Below are 21,250 nucleotides of genomic sequence, written 5' to 3'. Positions count from 1 at the left end.
TGAAATTTAGTCAATCAGAACATGAACGACACCATCGAATTTCATAATTATTTATTGCACAACGTTTACAAACGCCAATAACGTGTGTTTGTACAGCTTTTTATACATATTTATTTTGAGCAACAGCTGCAAATTCAAACTCGAAAGCTGCGTGAGCTGTCGCTCACATTGTTCATTATCGAGATAAGGATACGACAATTAACGCCGTGGGTGTGCGCAATAACATAGCCACGAGCGAAACGTAGCGAGAACTCGATGCCAAGTGAGTGCACTCGACGTGCCGGTCAGGCAGACTAGACAGACGAACTTACCATTGAAACCCACGCCCGCTCCACCTATCGTTAACTGCAGCAAGCATATATTCGCTGGTTAAACAAGACAGTAAGCTTGGCAGTGCTTCTCGACCATGCACAAGCCAAAAGAGCGTGAAACCTGTACTTTTTTGGAGTGCATTGTTATGAGCAAATGTAACGTAAGGTAACATATCGTCCCTGTTCTTGTATTGAAGGGCTACATACATTGACAATATGTCCGCAACGGTCCTTTTTAGTCGATCAGCGAGACCAGTTGTTAGGTGATATGTCGTTGTTGGGGGGTGTTCCGGGCCGATTAGGCTGAAAACTTTGTGTTGGATCTCTGTGGTGAAAGCTGCGCCACGTTCTTTGATGACAACAGCTGGAGGACAAAGACAGAGGACAATGCTATTAACAAAAAAAGTGGGTGACGTCGACTGCGGCAGCTTTTGGTAGTGCCTTCGTTTCGCAGTATCGGGTTAAGCAATCTGTAGAGACAACCCATTGGTTTCCAGACGAAAACATGGGCAATGATCCCAGAAACTCCATGCCGACCGGATGAAATGGTGCCTTCGGTGTCGCTGTTGGGCGTGGAGTTCTGCTGGTTATAGAGGAGGAGTCTTACGCCGTTGCAAGTTGCGACATGATCGAATGTAGTGCTTCACTCTTTCCGCGAAACTTGGCCAATAGTAGGAATGGTGAATTTGTTCCAACGTGCGAGTGTAACCCAGGTGTCTGGTTATTTTATCGTGAAGCGTGGATTGTACAACTAGTAGGTATGTAGCTAAAGTATAGTGAAAGTTGTTCTTGTGAAGGACTTTATGCCGAAAACAAAATGGACGCAAGTGAGCAGGCGAAACTACGATGAAAGTTAAATTCGCGCCCTTCTAGGTATTCAATGAGTGAACTGAGCTTAATGCCGCCAAGCTGTTTCAGAGGCAGAAAAAAAAATGGCAGAAAAAACGACAGACACGGCAGAAAAAAAAACGTCGCTTTCTTCATGGTTAATGTTTTAATTTTGACTGGCGCACGTGAAAGGCAGTCGGTGACGGTGTGTTTCGGACCAAGCTTGTATACGTTGGTGAGATAAAATTCTTGAAGTCGAAGGTTCCATGGCACTAGACGTCCTGAGGGGTCTTTGAGACTTGCGAGCCAGCACCATAAATGATGGTCGCTGACTACCCTGAATAGGCGGCCGTACAAGTGAAGTCAAAACTTTGTTAGGGCCCAGAAAAGAGCTAAGGATTCTTTTTATGTTGCACAATAGTTTCTCAGGTTTTGGTGGTTTCGGGACGTTGAAACCCACATATCAATCAATCAGTTTCTTTCAGCATGTGACTACGTTATGCTTGCATATGCAATCACTCAGTCTACGCTATTTTAGGCCAAAGAACCAGTACAGCATTTAGACCGACGTTGCTGTCGACAGTGTGCATCTCCTTGTCTGCAGTCTCGTCAAAATGACTCAATATGGTTGGCATCTGCAGAAGGTTTCAGAGGGCGTCGAAGGCATGGCGCTGATCTGTACTCCAAACAAACGGAATACCTTCTTTCGTTAGTTCAATCAGAGGTTCATGGATCATTAAAAATTTTTAACGAAGTGCCTGTATTACGCACACAGCCCCAAAAATTGCCGTAGGTCACGCTTATTTTTTTGACACGCGAAATGCGGCAACGGCACTGTTTCTCAGAATCGGGGCGCATGCCGACATTACTAACGACATGGCCAAGGAATTACATAATTGGATAAGCTTCAGTGCAAATCAGACGAAGACAAAAAAGGCACACAGAACACAAACGAGCATTTGTTTATCCAATTATGTTCCAACTCACCCAAGTCAAAGTGCTATTGGAACAAGAAATTGCAGTTCTTCGTACCCAAAATGGGCCTTTTCAGGTTTTAGAGAAAGCCCAGATCTTCGAATTGCATGAAGAACCGTCTGAAGACGCTGGATGTGCTGCTCAAACGTGTCTTCGAAAAGCACCACGTCCTCAGGTTAAACAAGACAATATTTCTACTTGAGCCCCGAGTGAACTGTGTCCAACATCCTTGGGGTTGTTGCTGGCGCTGAGCATGGACTCAAAGGCAGGAGCTTAAGCTCGTAGAGGCCATCAGGAGTGATAAAAGATGGCTTTTCGCGGTTTGCTAGTAGCCACTACGCAAATACTTGGAGCCATTGAGGTCAGCCATATAGGTACTACGTGAATCCCCGCAGGAAAACTACCAACAAATGCGTACACGGTCCAAGGAGTTGTTGATTCGGGGCAAGGGATACACGTCTTTCTTAGTGACTTTGTTCAATTTGCGATAATCGACGCAAAAGCACAACGTACCATCTTTTTTTTTACCAACACAACTCGAGAAGCCCAGGCACTCGTCGATCGCTATATGAGGCCATCTTTAAGCATCTGGTGAACATGGTTCCATATAGCGTCTTTTTCTTCTTTAGATAAAGGATAGTCATGCTGTCGAGTGGCTCTTTCGATGGGTTCGACGACAATTTGATGCAGGACATGCAGCATCTGGTAACGTTCGACGTTGTAGTGAAGCAGTCTCGAAAAGAGCCGAATAAACGCAAAATGCTTTCTCATTGTGCTGAAGGCAGACCCTGGTTTATGTCAGAGTGTTCATGAACGCCTCGGCAGAGTGGTGACATGACGAAATTGCTGTTAATACTGAAAAACGCCAGGCAAAGGCAATTTATTCAATGTATGCAAGGGCGTTGTGCTGTGCAAGATGACAATATTGCACGCCAAAGTTTGTGACAAGTGTGCCAGCCTATCTGCTGCAAGGCTGAATGATGCCTCTGGCCATGAAGATTTGTCATAAAATAGGTAAGACAAATTCGCCTCCCCGATTACAACGTTCGATACATCCTGTCCCAATTTCGCAGTTAAGAAAAGGCTGCGTCGAGGGGGCAGAGTCACAGAACCGTCGCCAATGCGGAACGCTGTCTTCGGGAACGAATTGTTCTCAGTTCCAGCACAGAAATAGTCGTGAAATGACACAAGCAACTCATGGAGGTCACTGAATGCGCCGTATTTTAGAAGTAAGTCCATTGCCAGGATTAGTGACCGGGAGCACACAGGCAACACGAGAAAAGACCCCATGAAATTCTATGCACGGATATCGACACGTGCAGTGCACATTGCTGTCGGCATCACCAGATGGCCATCTGCCATGCGCAACTGGGGCCCTTGCCACGGTGTCGTAACTTTCCTCAACTGAGATGCCAGTCTGGCGCCCGTAACAGAGTAGTCGGCACCAGTGTCGGCGATTGTGGTGACGATGTGATAATCAACTAGGACAGCGATATTGGCAGGAACAATCTTATTACTGTCAAAAAATAACAATAGACCGTAACGCTCATCGTCGGGTCGTTGCGTCGAGAGGGGGCAGGTTTTTTGAAGGTTCGTAAGACTGCGGTTCCACCCTCAGAAGCCGTGGCTCCTAGCATTCCCATCGGTAACACGGAGGACGGTTACTGAAAGAAGCGGAAGGTGGTGAGGGCATGCTGGGTGAGGTACGCCGGCGAGACGGTGGAGTCCGCGGCTGGTTGTGCTAAACAGACGAAGGCATTCGTTGGCCAGTAAGATAGGCCTCCATTTTGCGAGGGCGCTCGCCGTAGCATGGGCATCTAGCATCAGGGTGGAAACTGCGCAGACCAAGTAGGCGGTACTGGCTGTGACGACACACGTGACCCGCTTCGCCTAGTGGTAACACAGTGGACGGTTAAGGCCACACGCTTGCCTTGATAGCACTTGGTCGTGAGCTGGGCGGCATATATGTTGGTGCGCTCGGAAACCTTGAACTAGGTGGTGGACCGGAAGAGATGTCTGCAAATGACGAGAATCACATTCAATCGTACGGATAGAGAGACCTGTGGCTTGTTGCACTGGATATCGCAGCGCCGCCGCATATGTTAGGATGGGAGCCTCATGCATTGGTGGTGCGAGTGGGGTGACCACCTGTCTGATCTCGTTTCTAATCACGTCTTCAAGGTCCGTAAGGTGGTTGGTGTATTAGTGACTGGCGCTGACGTAGGCCACCCGGCACAATATTTCGTATCAAGGCTGCGAGTGCCTGTCTCTCACTATCAGACCCGGTCGAGTCACTGTCACGACCACTGCTGGAGAGTGAGCTCCATCGTGGTTGCCTCGCTGATGAACTGGGCCGCAGGTGTCCATCAATTACAAACTAGTCCGAGAAAAAGCTGCTCTTTCACTTCACGCATCAAATACCAAGCTTATTTTTGCTCGGAAATGTCAGGGTCGGCGCGCCAGAACAGCCGAAGCATCTTCTCGACAAACATCGATATTCTCTCGTTCGGCCTCTGGTTCCTACATGCGATGGCATGCTCATCTCTTTCCTTTCTTTCAGTTTTGTGATATCGGTCGCGCAACTGTTGGCTGAACTCCTGCCACTTCGCTAAGAACCCCTCTTGGTTCTCATACCACCTTTTCGAGGAATCTTCCAATGCAAAGTAAACTCTTCCGAGCTTTGCTACCATCACGTCATTCATTGATGTTCGCAACTCGATCAAAGTGGTCGAGCCAGTCGTTCACATCCTCAAAAATATCTTCATGGAACGACCTCGGTGTCTGGAGCGCATGTAAAACATGCCGGATAAGAACAATATGCGCATCGGTTATCTGACTCGCTTGGCTTGTCGTTGGAGTCGTGATTCTTTCGAGTCTCGATGACAAGAGACCTGATTCAGTGGGTAGTCTTCGCAGGCGGCGGCTGCTTTTTTCTGTTGCTAGGAGTGACGGTTAACACCTGGGAGCCAAGGTGCATGCACCCAGAAACTCCAGCAGAAACATCGAGGCTGTAACAACACAGTAAGCCAGGAGTTAACGTCTTCTCCGGAGCCAGAACAGCAAAAACGTTCTTATTCTTCTTCTTTTCCACAAACGTGTCTATGACAAAGTCGGTAATTCATAAATGATATGTGTCACTATGATTTTCAATGCTTAGCGGCGTGGACCTCCGTCCAAGTGAGCCGCGGCTACGCGTCGGAGCGTTCGAGTTAAACGTGCTGACAGCTGTATACTTTATTTTTATCAATTAGAAGCTATGTTTCACCCGGCACACGTCACAAAACCTGTTACATCATGATGTTCATAGCGGAAATCTCCAGAAGGCGTCGCTCTCTACCCAAAATTTCTTTTTCTCGTTTTCCTGCTTAGAAAGCGTCGTCTCGTGGTAAGAGTGGCGTTTTGAGGATTGTGAAACTGCACTTCGCCAATACGCGAAAACTCATTTTGCTTTTTAGTGTCCCTTTAAGAAGGCACGTAACAGTTTTAAAAATAGCCATGGAATGAATTAGCTGAAGCAGCTTATCGTATCATTAATTCAACACCAAAAAAAATGTTTTTTTTTTAATCTACTCGGTATGAAGTTACAAAGATTTTTCTCTCGTTACCGTTGCATTCCATGTCTTCTCGTTTCAACAAAAGCACTCGAAGCTAAGCGGCGAGGGATGACACGGTGGAAGGAAATTCTTTACGTGCGCCTGATTATATTGAGCATTTTTTCGAATGCGGGGCCCTTCAGTGAGATCAGGCGTGCTCCCTGTGACAAGTCACGGCCTCCCACAATGGCCCTAGTAGCGACCGAGTGCGCCATGCCCAAATCAGCAAATGGCTGATATTTGGCCTGTGACGAAATGATTTTAAGCCTTGAGCGTCGTTTGTCAAGAGAACAGAAAGTAATTTGATATTATTTTGATAACTCATTGTGAGTTGCAGGCCGCATGCTGCGCTATAATATTTGGTCAGCGTGTTCTCGGAAGCCTCAGGTGCCGACAAGGAGCGTTTCCTGAACATGTTCAAAAAGTATAGCAGGATTTTTTTAAATTTACAAGACCAAATTTTTTTAAGTACTTGGTGGCCAGAAATAGCGTGCTTGTTTTGAAAGGAGGCACTCGTAACATCTATTTATTCACACAAGACTCGACCACTCGAGTAAAATGTTTACGATTACGAGAGGTGCCTCTATTTAATTAGATAAATTGTAAGACTAACTCGGCCCTGTTGCAGCAATGAAGCATATATTCCTTAAAAAAGCTCTTACTGATGCCTTTTTTTGTTTGTTTTCGTTCATTCGAAGTGTCGGAGGGGTAAGTGTCTCATTATTTTGTCAAGTAAACTTAAGCTGATTGTAATATTGTTGTTTGTCGCCCTAACGTATAGTTCATATTTTTTGGAATGTGAAATGACGCATACAACGACTGTCATTTGCAGCTGTCCTTGAGCCGCCAGCATGACACGTTGAACGACATATTGGACTCAGAGAACATAGCCGACCTGGTGGGCACAGTGATTGCATACGCGGCCTTCGCTGCCTTGTCGCCACAAGAAAAGAATGAAACGCTGGCTGGACTCGACATGTCACCCGACCAACTGTTCTTCGTCAGCCATTGTGTGAAATGGTGCAGTACATACAGAACATCAGGGCGACGCTACGCACCATACCGGTCACGTTGCCTAGTGCCTCTCATGAACATGCCGGAGTTCTCGAGGGCTTTTGGGTGCTCATCAGGAACCCCCATGAATCCACCAGTGAAGTGCACGTTTTGGTAGAGCATACTGTATTGATCTATGCATTCTGAACGCTATTTCAGTCATGTTTTCGTATCTCGCATTTAGGCTCAATAAATGAACAATTATATGTAATAAGGCACTTATTCGGGCTAGTTTCTTATGTTCTTTTGAAAGGCTTATGAACTGTGCTATTACACGTGGAGAAAAATGAGTGAAAGACGTGCTGCACGCGGGCTTACAATTAATTGTTTAGTTGTTGAAAACTTGTATCTGCAGAGTGTATTTGTGATGAATTGAGCTCACTTGAAAACAAGACGCCTATGTAACAGTGGTATTTATTACAAGTGTATGCATAATCAAATGTTCGGTAATTGATTTTATTTATATACAAAGTTGAACGTCCCGAAACCACTATAAGATTATGAAAGACACCGTAGTGGAGGACTCCGGTACTTTTGACCACCTGGGGTTTTTTAACGTGCACCCAAATCTGAGCACAGAGGCCTATAGCATTTTCGCCTACATGGAAAATGTAGCAGCCGTAACCTGGTTTCAATCCAGCGACTTCAGCGAATGATCGTTATGTCTTGATTGCTTTCTCGTATTTTTATGTGAGTTTATGACGTAGGTGAATTATTTTTAAATTAACTTGATTCACCACTTGTTCAATGTGTATAAACTATCTTTCAACTGTTACCGTTAAGTTGTAAGACTGCCCATGTCCTGTCTTTCAGTCATACTCGTGCAGGTTTAATAGCACAGCAACTATGCCTTCGAAATTGTATGAAAAAAGCTATGATACCTCTTATCAGGTGACGTTTAAAAAAAAAGGTGCTCTTGTAACCGGTGTACCCATGATGTCAATTTCAATATGCACGGACCATCAATAAATGCAACGTCGAAGCAGAGTCGGCTAATATTAATTATTATAACAAAACTATTGTTCATATAAATAATAATAATAATCATGTCATAAAATATCATATAAACTTTATATTAGTAACAATCCAAACTGTTGAAAATAGACAAACGTGACGTTCAAACAACAAATATCACGTGCTCATAAAGTCTAACGCAGAAGCTTAAGTATAGAAAACATGAGCCCAAGCGGCACCACACCACGCTGAGTTCTTGCATGTATGCAGAATACCAAGCCAACAAGAGTCCGAGTGCAGTCTTCAGTGGACAGGTGAGATCACAAAAATTAGAAAGTATAATGCTCATAGGAGACGAAAGGGAAATATAAAATACGGATCAACTGGTATCTGTGGCTCAGGGGAGCATCAACGAGTTTAAAAATAAAAACCTTACTTTTTTGTCTGTGTGTTCTCTAACGTAGAAAAGTGAGTAAGTAGATAAATATTGCATTTAGAACTACCAGTTCTATGAATGATTTATTATTGTAAATATTAGAAACTTTCGGGGAACACTCGGCCAATCGGCCGCCATGCACAAAGACGACACGAACATAATTCGACTAAGTGAGTAGCAAGAACGATCCGCTTTCAAGCTTTAAATTGAGTAATGAGACGCACTTGGTAATAGTGCATCAGAATTACATCCATATTCCTGTTAACTAAAGATTAAAGATTGACCCCGTAAACGGTGGCAGTTTGTAATGGTGCGCATGTGTCGTCGCTTAAAAGTGTGAATTCCACGCGCATGTTTGCGCAACCAGGTCATCTGCGTTCACTGATGTGTCTGAAGTAACATTAATAAATAATGTGGTGTAACCTAGTGAGACCGTGATACGATATTAAGGTACGGCGTAGGATATTTGGAACTCACAGGGTTTTCCAATATCCACATAAATCTAAACACGCGGGCTTCAAGCATTTTCGCCTCCATCAACGTTAATGTGGTGGTCTCTTAAAAACGTATGATTTTTGGTTGTGCTGCGTAGGAGTCTTCTTTTGCCCTGTACAAGAGTGCCGAAAAAACTAGACAGTATTCACACGTACCTGCATTTCCTTCACAGCTTTTAACAACCGGGAAAAATATTTGGCACGAGAAACTTACCGGGAATAGCTAGTTTACAATACCAAGTGCGTGCGGCACAACGCGATCTGTGGGGTTGGCTTCCGACGTCGTTTCGCGAGGACTGTATAAAAACAGCTCCATTACACTCGGGGCGGCTCTAATGGAGAAGAGAGTGAGAGCACACCTCTAGACATGCTGGGCTGAGAGAATTCCTACAAGCCCTCGCACCACCACAGCGACAAGGGCTTAGAAATTCCTGCTTAAAAGAGTTTCCTTATACACCTTTCGACAGGAGCACTCTCGAACTTGACAGTGAGCTGCACGGGTCGAGAGTTTGTTCTCAGTGTTGCCATCGTGCTTGGGCTGCACATGCCGTATCAGAACACATGACGCCCTTGGATGTAGTGCATGAAAAAGGCGCCTCTCTTCGACAAAAAGTAACTGCTGTGGGAGGAAAGTGTGTGTAATCGAAGACCAGATCATCTGGCCATCACTATGTCGTGTACGTGTACGCCAACGATCAGTGCAAAACAAACAATTTGGATGACATCGTGTCTTCTGCATAGTACGCCACGCGAGGAGCGTCGGTGTAGTTCGTTCGCGCTGCATCGCGTTCCGTCGTCGCCTGAATTGCGGTAACAGTGGGTGGCGTCAGGAAATCGAGAGCACCTTCGCGTGTTCCCATCATCACTCCTCTGTTCACGATACTTCGTTGGCGGCGAGAAAACCGACGAGAACAACGTTGATGAGCTGCATTATGGATACCGAAAGATGGAGCCACACTTGTAGAGACCACCCAACCGGCCGCTTTAGCTGCCGTATTCAGCAAAAATGTGCAAATAACGATGATATAATGATACCTAACAAAGTCATATCGCATGAACTTATTCGCTATATTTCAGGCATGAGCAGAAGCTTGTAGCTAATGTGAAGTGGCAGCTGAGGACAACAACGTCCCCAGCCAAGCACACTGCTGCTCTAAGTAAGTGTGATTTTGTCTGTGCGCAAATCGCTGAAGCTCCAACGCTTGCAGCTAATAGTACCGACGACGAAGCACCACCATTCGCAGCAGCGGAGTTCATTCTTGTGTAGCTAGTGCGAACAGTTCAGACATCTATGGATCGGTCAGTTGGTGCGACGATATCACATAAAACAATCTATGCAAGCGAAAAATTTGCGAACAGACGTTTTAGCACGGATCCCACCCCTACAGATAACGCGCCGGTTCAAGTACGCGCAGCCCTAGATGGTGATTTCACCAAACTTGACCATTCGTTGAACGGCGGCATTTCAATATGGTGGCCCCCTGTCATGAAAACTTGAAAACGTGTACACTTCCGACAGCGCAAATACAACCTAAAACTGGGCCATATAGCAGCTGTAAGTGCAGACATGGTGTATGTTACCGCGAACGGTGACGTGATGACAAAACGCCGTACGAACGCGGAAAGCCGGTTCCCATTGATATCCATTCATTCTCCCAAGAACATAAACAGAGCAAACGCTGGGCCGGCTCACTTAATCTCTGCTTTCACAGCATTCCTCGGCAGCGTTGGCGTGCTTTTAAAGGGGCCCTCCGAGACTGTTGAGCATGGTCAGAAAACGCTGGCGATTGGTATAAGAGGCTCCCGACAACACGCCAGCGAAATATTATAACGCAGCACACAGCCTGAAACTCACAATAAATTATCATATTCAGCTAAAAATTGCTTTCTCTTCTGTCGACAAATCACGGAATAAGCCTAAAATCACTCGTAGGAAGCCCATCTATGAGTCATTGGCCTCTTTGAATATGGCGCGCTCGCTCGTTACCTTCTCTTGACAAATCACAGAATGAGCCCCAAAATCACTCGCACTAAGCCCATCAGCCATTGGCTTATTTGAACATGGCGCACTCACTCGTTACAGAAATTGCCGCGAAATGCCGCTACTTGTCTACGCGTGCGCGCGTAAGTGCACTGAGAAGCCGTGTGCCTTCGAAGAAAAAACGAAAGAGTGCTCAAGGCCACGAGGCACCTGCCACGTTTTCCTGTGGTCCTGCCATTCCTCCCTGCTTAGCTGTCGGCGCTTTCGTCGGGACGACAAAAGAGAGAATGAAATTGCAGCATGCGACAAACCTTTGCGACTCCACTCGCACTGTACGGATTTTTAAAATTTTTGCGGCGTAGAATTTGTGAGGAAATAAGCTCTTCTGGTGAATGCACTTCATGGCTATCCGAAAAAGTGTTTCAGGGCCCCTTTTTCGAACTGACCACGCGTACCCGTTGCAGCGCGTCGCCGCGTGGCTTTCGGGGAGAGCGGGCGCAGGGCTACACTGTAGCAGGGCTAAGCGAAGTTGCGCCCCCCTTTCTTAATAGGTAGAGTGCTCGGTATCAGAAAGCCACGCGCTCACGCACTGGTTACGTGTGGTAGGGTGCTCGCGAGTGAAACATACGATGCGTGGGGTCATGTTTACTTCATATGAGGAATCGGGGAGACGGCAAAAACTAGTTGCTACTAGTGCTACTAAAATCGTTGCTACTGCGGTCAAAGAACTTTATTGCGATGATATTGAAATAGAGGTACGAAAGCGATAGCGTTAAAAAGCTCATTTCGCGAAAATTCCTGTAGTGTCGTCGTCAGCGCCATTGGTTATGACCGAATAATCATCATATCCGTGTCGGCGAAATTGATAAAGATGCAAATAAAAGAAATCATTAAAAAATTCGGCAGATCCCACGTACCTGGGAATCCACGTTATGCGAAGCATGCGGAACTAAGGTGACCTTGTTGCAATTTTTTATTGAGTGACACGTCATGAAATCACCCCAAATTAATGTACAAATATTGCACACACAGACATATGTTGAAGACTTGCAGATGTTTTTATAGCCAGTTGCTTGCACACTCGCAAAGATGCCAACTGGAACATGCGTATAAGCGAACACTAGAAGCTGATTTAAAGCACTGGTGCTCGCGAAAATGCTTGCCCTGCACACTGCTACATAAATCAACTTCAGCGCATGGCAACTAACCACATCTGACGTTGACCCGACGTGACAGCTGTATCAAAATAGTACATATGTAGTGTTTATAGGATTGGGTAGGCAGCACTGAAACCACCATTAACGTATCACGAAGATTAGCGTCTATTTGAGAAGTAGTTCCGAGACCTGGCGTAGCTTTGTGGTAAAATGCTTCATTTGCACCCAGAATGCATGGGTTTGATTCCAGCTGGGACTCATTGTGTCGACGCTACTGACGTCGGGTATTTCTTAACACTCGCGCGTTAAAATTGCCCATGCGTGTTCTCCTCGTTACTGAGCAGATACCCCCGCCGCGGTGGTCTAGTGGCTAAGGTACTCGGCTGCTGACCCGCAGGTCGCGGGTTCGATTCCCGGCTGTGGCGGCTGCATTTCCGATGGAGGTGGAAATGTTGTAGGCCCGTGTGCTCAGATTTGGGCGCACGTTAAAGAACCCCAGGTGGTCTAAATTTCCGGAGCCCTCCACTACGGCGTCTCTCATAATCATATGGTGGTTTTGGGACGTTAAACCCCACAAATCAATCAACTGAGCAGATACCAAGCTTCGATCACCTGTGGCACATACCCGCATAACAGCGGCACATACCCGCCCGTGGGTACGTGCCACTGTCTGGCGGGAAGTGTTTGACAACGTACGCGACGGGATTGTGACATTATTCATGTCTTGACAAGCATGTCGTATGCGTCAAACTATCTTATCCTCTCGTGCTATTTTTGGTGCATGCCAAGTAAATGGGGTGACTACGAGAGCACCCAAACGTGAGCGGCCAGATAGATAGATAGAAACATTGATATTAAGATATAGATAGATAGATACACTCAAACTTGCCTAAGTTCGCCAAGAAATGCTTCGCATTTAAAATGACGGGTTCGAATGATCATCGAAATACGGGAGATTGTATTGCAAGCAGGTGTTCCATGACATAGCTGCGCTTCTGCGCTGATATACCGGGGAAATAACTTGATCACCTTGGTAATGCAGCGAAAAGATCTTTCATGCTTTACAAACGCATGCATCCTGTATGCAGGCTTCCACTGCGATTTAATAACGCAGTAATATCAGAATACCTTGTAGAATATCGCAGTGCGTATTCTCGTAAGACCACGCAGTGGGTGAATAGCAAGTTCGAAAACGTTTCACGCGCGTGGCTTAAAGGATACCACCCTTCGCACGGAATGCAGCCATATGTGAAACCTTCACTAGTCACAAGGCAATTTGAATGGAGGATAAATGCAATGCACTTGATAGAATTCAAACTTTTCGTGTAGCATGACAAAATAAAAGGCCTGCATTGACCGGTTGAAATACGTACTATGGACAGGATATTGTTACCGCTTATGGCTCCCCAAAGCTGTTAAGCTTAAGGCTCCCGAAAGTTTGCTTAACACCTTTATGGATGAAACGGGAAGGACGTGACTGCTCCGCATTGTAGCCCACTCTAAATGTTGAGCTTGTACTTGACGCCAACATGGAAGTATCTGCGCCTTCAACGTCATTGCGATTGTCCTTTTCGCCACACTAGGGCCCTGATGTCGCTGCTCTGGCAATGCAGTTACATCCTTCACCATGCATCAATGAGCGTGGTTTTCAGTTTGGTCAAAGCTAGAAAACGTGGTTTGCAGGCAACCCTGGTAGTAACTTTGGTTGGGATGGAAGCCACGCTAAAATAGGCTGAAAAGGCGCGAAACAAAAATCTTCGACATTATTATTTAGATTTTGTTTGTCCGTGTTTAAATGTAGACAAGAAGTTGTAGATGCAAGCTGAAGCTTTTTAATTCTGCGTAATTGGGTGGGGCGGGCCAGAAGGGTTGCACAGTAAGCCAACTAACGGAAAATTGACCTTCCGTGTGCGGGCGATCACACCTTAAAAGTCCTACCTACAATTAAGAAGTATACCACATGCAAAAAATTAACAAAACCTGAGACGTAAGAGGCGTATGCGACGTCTTTGCAAGATGAGTTTCCAAATGAAATACCAGAAGTACGAACGACTGCAGCGCAAACTGTTGCGATAAAACCCTGCAGTAATGATGATCTTCTAAGAGAAAATCTACAGTTCGATGAACGTGTTTCCTTTGTATCAGCTTGCATGTCATATAGACATGGTGCTGTCAGTCGCGGCTACAGAGGAGCGTCTCACGTCGTCAAAGCTGAGGTATTGCCTAACAACACGCCAGCAGTAAGTATTTAGATCATGGAATTGCGTGTCGACCAACAGAGAGCACACCACACGTTTCTTGACAACGCCAGTGAGTCGCATGAAGTCGTGCAGCCCATCGACGCTCCTCAGGCGACTTCTCACCATCCTGGCCACGTCGCGTGGGGCGATGCCATGCTTCTCGGCGAGCTCCTTGACTCGCGCCGGATGTCGAGAGGTTTTCTCTAATGCGTTGGCGGTGCACCTGTTTCAGATGACGTGGATGAAAGAAACAATTAGCTAGGAAAAGATGTACCAAAGTATATATATATATATATATATATATATATATATATATATATATATATATATATATTGGAGCCCAAGGCAAGAGAACCAAGGGCCCCATTAGTGTGACGTTGTTTGTTGGATATGTGGGGTTTAAAGTCCCAAAACCACCATATGATTATGAGAAACGCCTAGTGGAAGGCTCTAGAAATTTCGACCACCTGCACTTCTTTAACGTGCACCCAGATCTGAGCATACGGGCCTACAACGTTTCCGCCTCCATCGAAAATACAGCCGCCACAGCCGGGATTTGATCCCGCGACCTGCGGGTCAGCAGCAGAGTACCTTAGCCACTAGACCACTGCGGCGGGGCACTGTGACGTTTAGAGAGTTGGTGCAAGGCTTAATAAAATATTTGTGGCGCAACTGAACAAGCAAGAAAAAAAAAGACACCCTACCCTGTCTCCTCCTGTTTTCTTTGCTAGTATCAGTTTCTGCTACAAATATTTTGTGAAGGGCCCCATTCAAAGTAAAAAAAAAAAACTAAAACCACAGTCAGAATTAAAAAAACACAAACTAAATCATGACGTTTCGGTTTCACTACGTAAATTTTGGGCTTCTAATATAAAGAGACACTAAAGAGAAACAATCAGTTGTTTCAGAAAGACTAACTAGACTCCGAGAGCTGTAATGGTATAAGGTTCACTGTCGTAAGTTGATTATTAGCGGATTTAATTCAGGCTTAACTTGTAGTCTCCACGAGTAACGTAAAAAATACTACAACGTAATTTTTTATTTGAGCGACATTGGCTCGAAGAAATTTTCTGATACTTCGTATGCGTACTCAAGCCCCCACAAATAATAATGTATGGCAATTATATTAATTAAAAGCTACGTTGGACCCAGTAGAACCCCCCGAAATGTGTGGCGTCACAGTGTTTGGTGCGCGAATCTCAAGGTGGTGTGTTTACACGCGCAGTTGCTTTCTGCACATTTCCTCGCTTATTCTTAAAGATGTGGGCATTCCTGTTGTCACAAGCGAAGGTGTTTTGATTTTACTAAGAAAAATTAGCAACAAAGAAAGTGCAGGACCAGATCAAATTCCAAATAACTTTTCAAAGCGCTATTCTGCTTAAATAAGCGATAATTTGGCAGAGTTAATTGACACAACTTTAGGCAGTTGTAAAGTTCCGGATGACTGAAAGATTGCTCGTGTTGAGCCCATCCACAAGAAAGGAGATAAATCAATTGTTTCTAACTTTCAACCAATCTCTTAAACTTCAATGAGTTGCAAGTTACTTGAGCATATGGGCGCACAATATTTAATGCTTTTTAATAGATAATAACGTCTTGTGTCTCTGCCAACATAGATTCCGGAAGAGATTTTCCACGGCAACGTACTTAGTAACAACATTCCACGACGTTATCGCAGCACTGGATTGATCGGGGCAGATTGATATGCTACTGCTTGATTTTCATAAGGCGTTTGATAAGGCTCCGCACAGTAAATTACTTCTTAATTTGCATAATATCAGATTGACACTTTATTTTAATTAATGAATTGTAGCTTATTTAACCAACAGAAAGCAGTTTGTGGAAGTTAAATCAAGTGTATCTAGGATGTCTAATGTTAGTTCTGGTGTGCTGCAGGGAAGTGTGTTGGGGCCAGTGTTATTTCTTATATGTGTAAACGACTTAATGTGAAAAATTTCTAGCTCAATGTCTATCCAACTTTTCGCTGTTGACTGTGTTGTATTTTCAGAAATAGCCTGCTCTGAAGACCATAACCTTTTACAGCAAACTCTTCGCGACATCGAAGCTTGGTGCACAAAGTAGGACATGGAAAGAAACGTTGATAAAACAGTGCTCAGAATATACCTCAAAAAACAAACGCCAGTGTATTTACCTACACTATCCGCGGCTCTACCGTTAAATATGTAACACAATTTAAGTACTTGGGGATCACCATTTTAAGTGACATGACGTGGCAGGCACACAATTCGTCAATTTGCACTTCTGCTTTCCCGAAATTGTGTTTTTTTAAAGGAAGCTCACAAATGCCACTTTGAATGTTAAACTTTGAGCATATAATGCTATTATCATATCTAAATTGGAGTATTTATCTGTGGCATGAGATCCGTACGCGAAAAAGGATATACAAAGCTTAGGAGCGCTACAAAAGAAAGCCATCAGATTTATATTTAATAAATACAAAAGTCTACATTCACCAACTCGACCTAGCTATGAAAGCTTATAATATCCCCCCACTAGCTGTCCACAGAAAAGCCAGTGTACTTAAGTTTCTGCGTAATATTTAATTCGTCTAGCATAGTGTGTCTGCACCCTAATATTTGACAGCCACTACACCCAGAACTATGCACAATACTCACAAACACACTCTTCAACACATTTTTGCCAAAGCAGAGGCATTAAAACACAGGTTTTTTTTCCTCTGCAGTGTTTCGGATTTTATAGTCTGCCCAAGTTTGTCACCCAGTCAGACAATTTTGATGAAGCCCTTGAACAACATTTTTCATCAAATCGCTGAGTCTGTTATATAAGTTATTGTGAGAGTGTTGTATTGTATTGGTGCTATCTTTTATTTCTTTGTTTAAACATCACTTTATAGCAAAACTGATGCATTACATGCGGTGCTAGTATAGTTAATTAAGTATTTTCTGTACTGTTCTCCTTAATTTTGTAAAGCCACTCCTGCCTGCGCCCTGCTGGCCTGCAGTATCGTGACGTAACTAAATAAATAAAAATATATCTTGTTACAGTAAAAGAGCTGTTTCCGGGATTGTGAAACTGCCCTTCACAAAAACTTATAAAATCGTTTTGCATTTTGGTCAGTGTCCTTTTTTCTATTCGCTCATGTTTTATCACAATCATACGGGATTTCGTCGAACTATCGACTCAATACCAGAGCCCACGACTGACAAAACAAAAGCTATAGAGCTCTGTGATGTTTCATTTGTATTTAGGCATAGTGCGTAGGCGCACATACAGTGTTGAATCTTTATGAGGGCACTCAGGTATGAATATACAGCTTCAGCTGCAAATGTGTAGCTTCAGCTGAAGACGATGTGTATAATACTCCATTTGATATGAATTCCAACCAATTGAAATTGAATATACATGTCACAGTGACGAAAAAAAAGACAATGCTTTTGGGAAGGAATGGTACTTCGGAGCCGCCATATTTAAATGAGCTGATGGCTGAGAATAAATGTGGCGAGGGATGAATCTACGCATACACTGCAAACAGTTGTAATTAGAAAACTAATGAATGTGCTGGTCGAAAAATTCAATGAGGTAAGCTGCTTTTACACACTCTTGCAATACGCAATTTTCTCTGAGTGAAGCTAACCATCTTCCAGTAACTGAGCACAAGTGAACGAACGTACTGATTTAAGAGGGTTGGAAAAATTAATAATATAACACTTAAGCTTCAGATACCGACAAACTCATGAACAAACGCTCGTGGCGGTATGGCAATCGGAATAAACAACTGGAAGGAAATATTAATTGAATACAGCGAAAATTCAATGACGAGCGCAGCAATGTGGGCTTGGTTGTCTATCTTCATTGTCCTTTTTTATTCTTTTGGGCTCACAACCAAGAAGCGCACTTGCACGACTGATAAAACGAACTTCTCGCTTTCGTTGTAATCAATTTATGAGACGGTGTGATTTTGATAATAGATGCCAACAATTTAACGAGAAGAAATATTTTGTGTGTGGGTATTCAGCCTGTAGTCACGAAGCTATCCAGAAAAGGTGTTCCCGTTTCCGTTTAATCTCAAAGTCTTCCCTGGGTTCAGACCTCAGAGGCTTTCAAATGACAGTTTTACTGCCGCACGTATATATTATTGAATGATTCGGTGGCAAGACATTGTCATTGTGCTCACTTAGGCATAATTGGCAAGGTTTCTATTCAGTATTAAGTTAGTTTTGACATCTCTGGCTGTTCGGCCAGAACAACCGTAGTAAAGTCTTTCGATCGCTTTAAAGGGGTGTTGACAGAAAATTTCTCTAGTTGTTTTTTTCCGTCAAATGAAAAGCCAAGCCCCCAGGAGCCTACCAAATACACTCTCAGTCAAGTGCCGGATAACGAACGGTATATAGGCGGCGCGCTCCGGCGTACTGACTAAAATCGTGTCTATAGGTTGCCCAGCAATAAAAAAATAGCCGTGAAGTAACGCATACAGCCGGTAAGAGCAGGCGCAAGAAGAAAAAAAAAACAGAAAAAAGGGGAAGGGCTGCCGTCTTTGTCGCGCCAGCCTATCGCCAAGAGCCGGCATCAACTTACGCAGAACTGTTCAGCCACAAGCGTGAGGACGAAAAAAAGAGAAATAAAACGACCCCGCACCCTGCCGCCGCTGCACCAGCTGGGCGCCTGTAACCTGTCCGCACAACACCGTACCGCCTTCTCGGCACATGCTTACGAGTGATATTGGGATATTTCCATGTCTGCTCAGCTCCATCTCTTTATCAGTGGTGCACAAGCAGTCATTTTGGATGCTTTGGGCATGCGAAAGCAGCAATTTTAGAAGTGTTTGCGCTCAACGACATCATACCTAGCCAGACAGCTGCATTAAATCACCAGTATTTGTGTACCCTGACGTCTAAAGAGTGTGATTGTAAGTAAATTCCCCAGAGGACGCTGGCTTTCTTATCAAAATGTAATATCTCACTAGCAATTCGTGAGCCGCAAAATTTTTTAGAACCGTCTTTGTAGACACGAGATTTGTATGGCATTGTAAGACACCTTTAAAAGGGCTGTCAACACCCCTTCAACGCATCACACTCTTTCGAATCGTAGGCTCAAATTTTTTTAGACCAAACTAATTTCTTTTAAAGAACAAAGTTTGAAACAGACCTACCAATCGAGAGGAGTAGTTTCTTTGAAGGCAGCAGCACGTTCAACCAAAAGGCAGTTCTTTCGCGTCCTTTCTCGGATTCTGAACAAGCAGCTTCTTGCATCGGCGCCCACTTCGGTGGTGCTGTACAGCTGGACGTCGAGGAGATTATAATTTCCGTCTGTTGCCTCCGACAGGGGCAAAACGAAGTCATTTGGGTTCCACTGCGACCCACTCTGTGTATAGAATACGCGAGTGATGCTTCTGCTCAGCGCGATAGGACAGCAAGGTGGTTATTATAAGCAAAATTGTCACTGTTGTCAAATTAGACATATGCGATGCTGGTATTCGCTGAAAGAGATTCGAAGAAGAGATTCCAACACGAGTAGGTTACGGCTTCCGCTTCGTTAGTCACGAGAAGGTGTAGTTCCTTGAGCGTTCTAGTTGCCCGGATGTACTTGGCGAGTGAAAAGAACAGTCGTTCATCGGGCTCGAATATTCACAATGAAAGGCACCCAAAGTGATCAAACACGGGGGGTCGTTGTAAAGCACGGACTTTAACGTTCACCTCTACGTAAATATGGATGCTTGAAAAGAACCTAACATGCCTAAGGTCCACTGCCACGGTTCCATGCACGTAACTCCCAAAGGAAACACGTCGTGATAACTTCGTCTGCGTCAGTGCTTGGAGCACTGAAAGTAGCCTTTCATACTCTTGATGCCCGTGATTAGAGACTTCTAGCTTTTTAAGATGATCATTTTTTGGCAAGACCGTGAAGAAAGCGATCTAGTTGTTGGGGTGCCACAAGGAGTACTGTACCGCTAGCTCCTCTAGGGTTTGATTATCTGCCAGTGCCTGCGCGCAGCGCGTCAATGTTGACTCAGGGATATCGGCATACTCGTCCCGCACACCGCCGAGGGAGACTTTCTTCAGTCTTCAGTGCGGGACAACCTGCGAGTATGTTGGCCAAGAACTTCGCAGTTCTTTCGCCGCCACAAACTCTACAAATGTGAAGCGCCGAGAGAGCACAGTTCCCGATGAGGGACTCGTCTAGCAACAGCTCTTCGTGATCCATAGCTTCGCCAAAAATTGTCAGATCTGTCACAAATCTGTTATTCCTCAAATATTCGCTGAGGCACCCTGGAAGCTCGGTTGTCATCCAGTTTGCCCAAAGCTCAAGCGACTTTAGTGTCGAGTTTGTGGCCAGCGCGTCGACAAATATCTTCGGTGGTTGGCTGTTCTCGAAGCAAGCGTGGAAAACGAGGGAGGTAAGGCGAGTAGTAGTTCGCAGATGAGCCGACACTGCGGCCACAAGAGCGTCCGTGCTCGGAGACTTATAGCAATGCAGTTCTTCGAGGGAGCGAAGCCTGGGTAATAGTATCGCAAATTGAGTCTGCAGGCTGTCTTCATAAGGAAACTCCACCCTAAGCTTCTTCAGGCGAGAGTTTTCGGGCAGTTCTTCTAGAACAGTCCGGATGTGTGCCGTTGCCCATTTATATTTGAGTTCGAGGCCGGCAATGCAGACGTGGCTTCTAAGCAGCCACCGAAGGAAATTATTTGTCCTGCACAGATCTCTTTTGGGAGATTGAATTACGCTGGCTTCGAACGGCTGATAGCTCACCAAGGACAACGAGCCTCCACGTTGTTCTCGAAGCTCTATGCCGATGTCGAAAAGCAGCTCGTTACACCTCGAAAGGTGATCGTTAATTGGACAGGCTTGGTCACTTTGCGCGGCTGCCAGCATGTTGGCTGAGCACGGCACTCTGAAATGCTCCTCTTCTCCGCGGTGAAGACTGCCGCCGGTTTCCACCTGTTCCGCGGCAAGCGATGGTTTCCCCCTTACCACAAGAGCGGAACCATAACACTCCTCTTTCATGGGGTGAATCTATCAAATCACTCTCACCGGCCGTCGGATTCAATCTGCGCAAAAAGGAAGCTCCAGCTCAGATTTACAAGCACCATCCATCTTTATTGCAATGCTTACAAGTCTTTCAATGGCACTGCATAAACTCTGGCTCGAATGCGCTTTTGATCCAGAGAAAATGTGATATAAGAACCTTGCTCACGGCATAATGAGCACTTCAACAGAAGGTCGCAATAGTTCTGCGTAAGCATCATGA

At 44.9% G+C, this 21,250-nt stretch overlaps 1 protein-coding gene across 1 annotated transcript in view; it reads left to right on the top strand.

Moving 5' to 3' along the window:
- LOC142771437 (neprilysin-1-like) overlaps positions 1 to 7,237 on the top strand; it is a 59,640-nt gene extending 52,403 nt beyond the window's left edge. The window contains exon 9 of the mRNA XM_075872914.1: positions 6,540 to 7,237. Coding sequence (XP_075729029.1) covers positions 6,540 to 6,878 — 339 coding nt within the window. The 3' untranslated portion in view covers positions 6,879 to 7,237. The remainder of the gene's footprint in view (positions 1 to 6,539) is intronic.
- Positions 7,238 to 21,250: the final 14,013 nt, after the last annotated feature.

Source organism: Rhipicephalus microplus, chromosome 9 (assembly GCF_043290135.1).
Source record: "Rhipicephalus microplus isolate Deutch F79 chromosome 9, USDA_Rmic, whole genome shotgun sequence".
Taxonomy (NCBI): domain Eukaryota; kingdom Metazoa; phylum Arthropoda; class Arachnida; order Ixodida; family Ixodidae; genus Rhipicephalus; species Rhipicephalus microplus.
The sequence above is the reverse complement of the archived record's forward strand: the minus strand, read 5'-3'. Positions and strand labels throughout refer to the sequence as shown.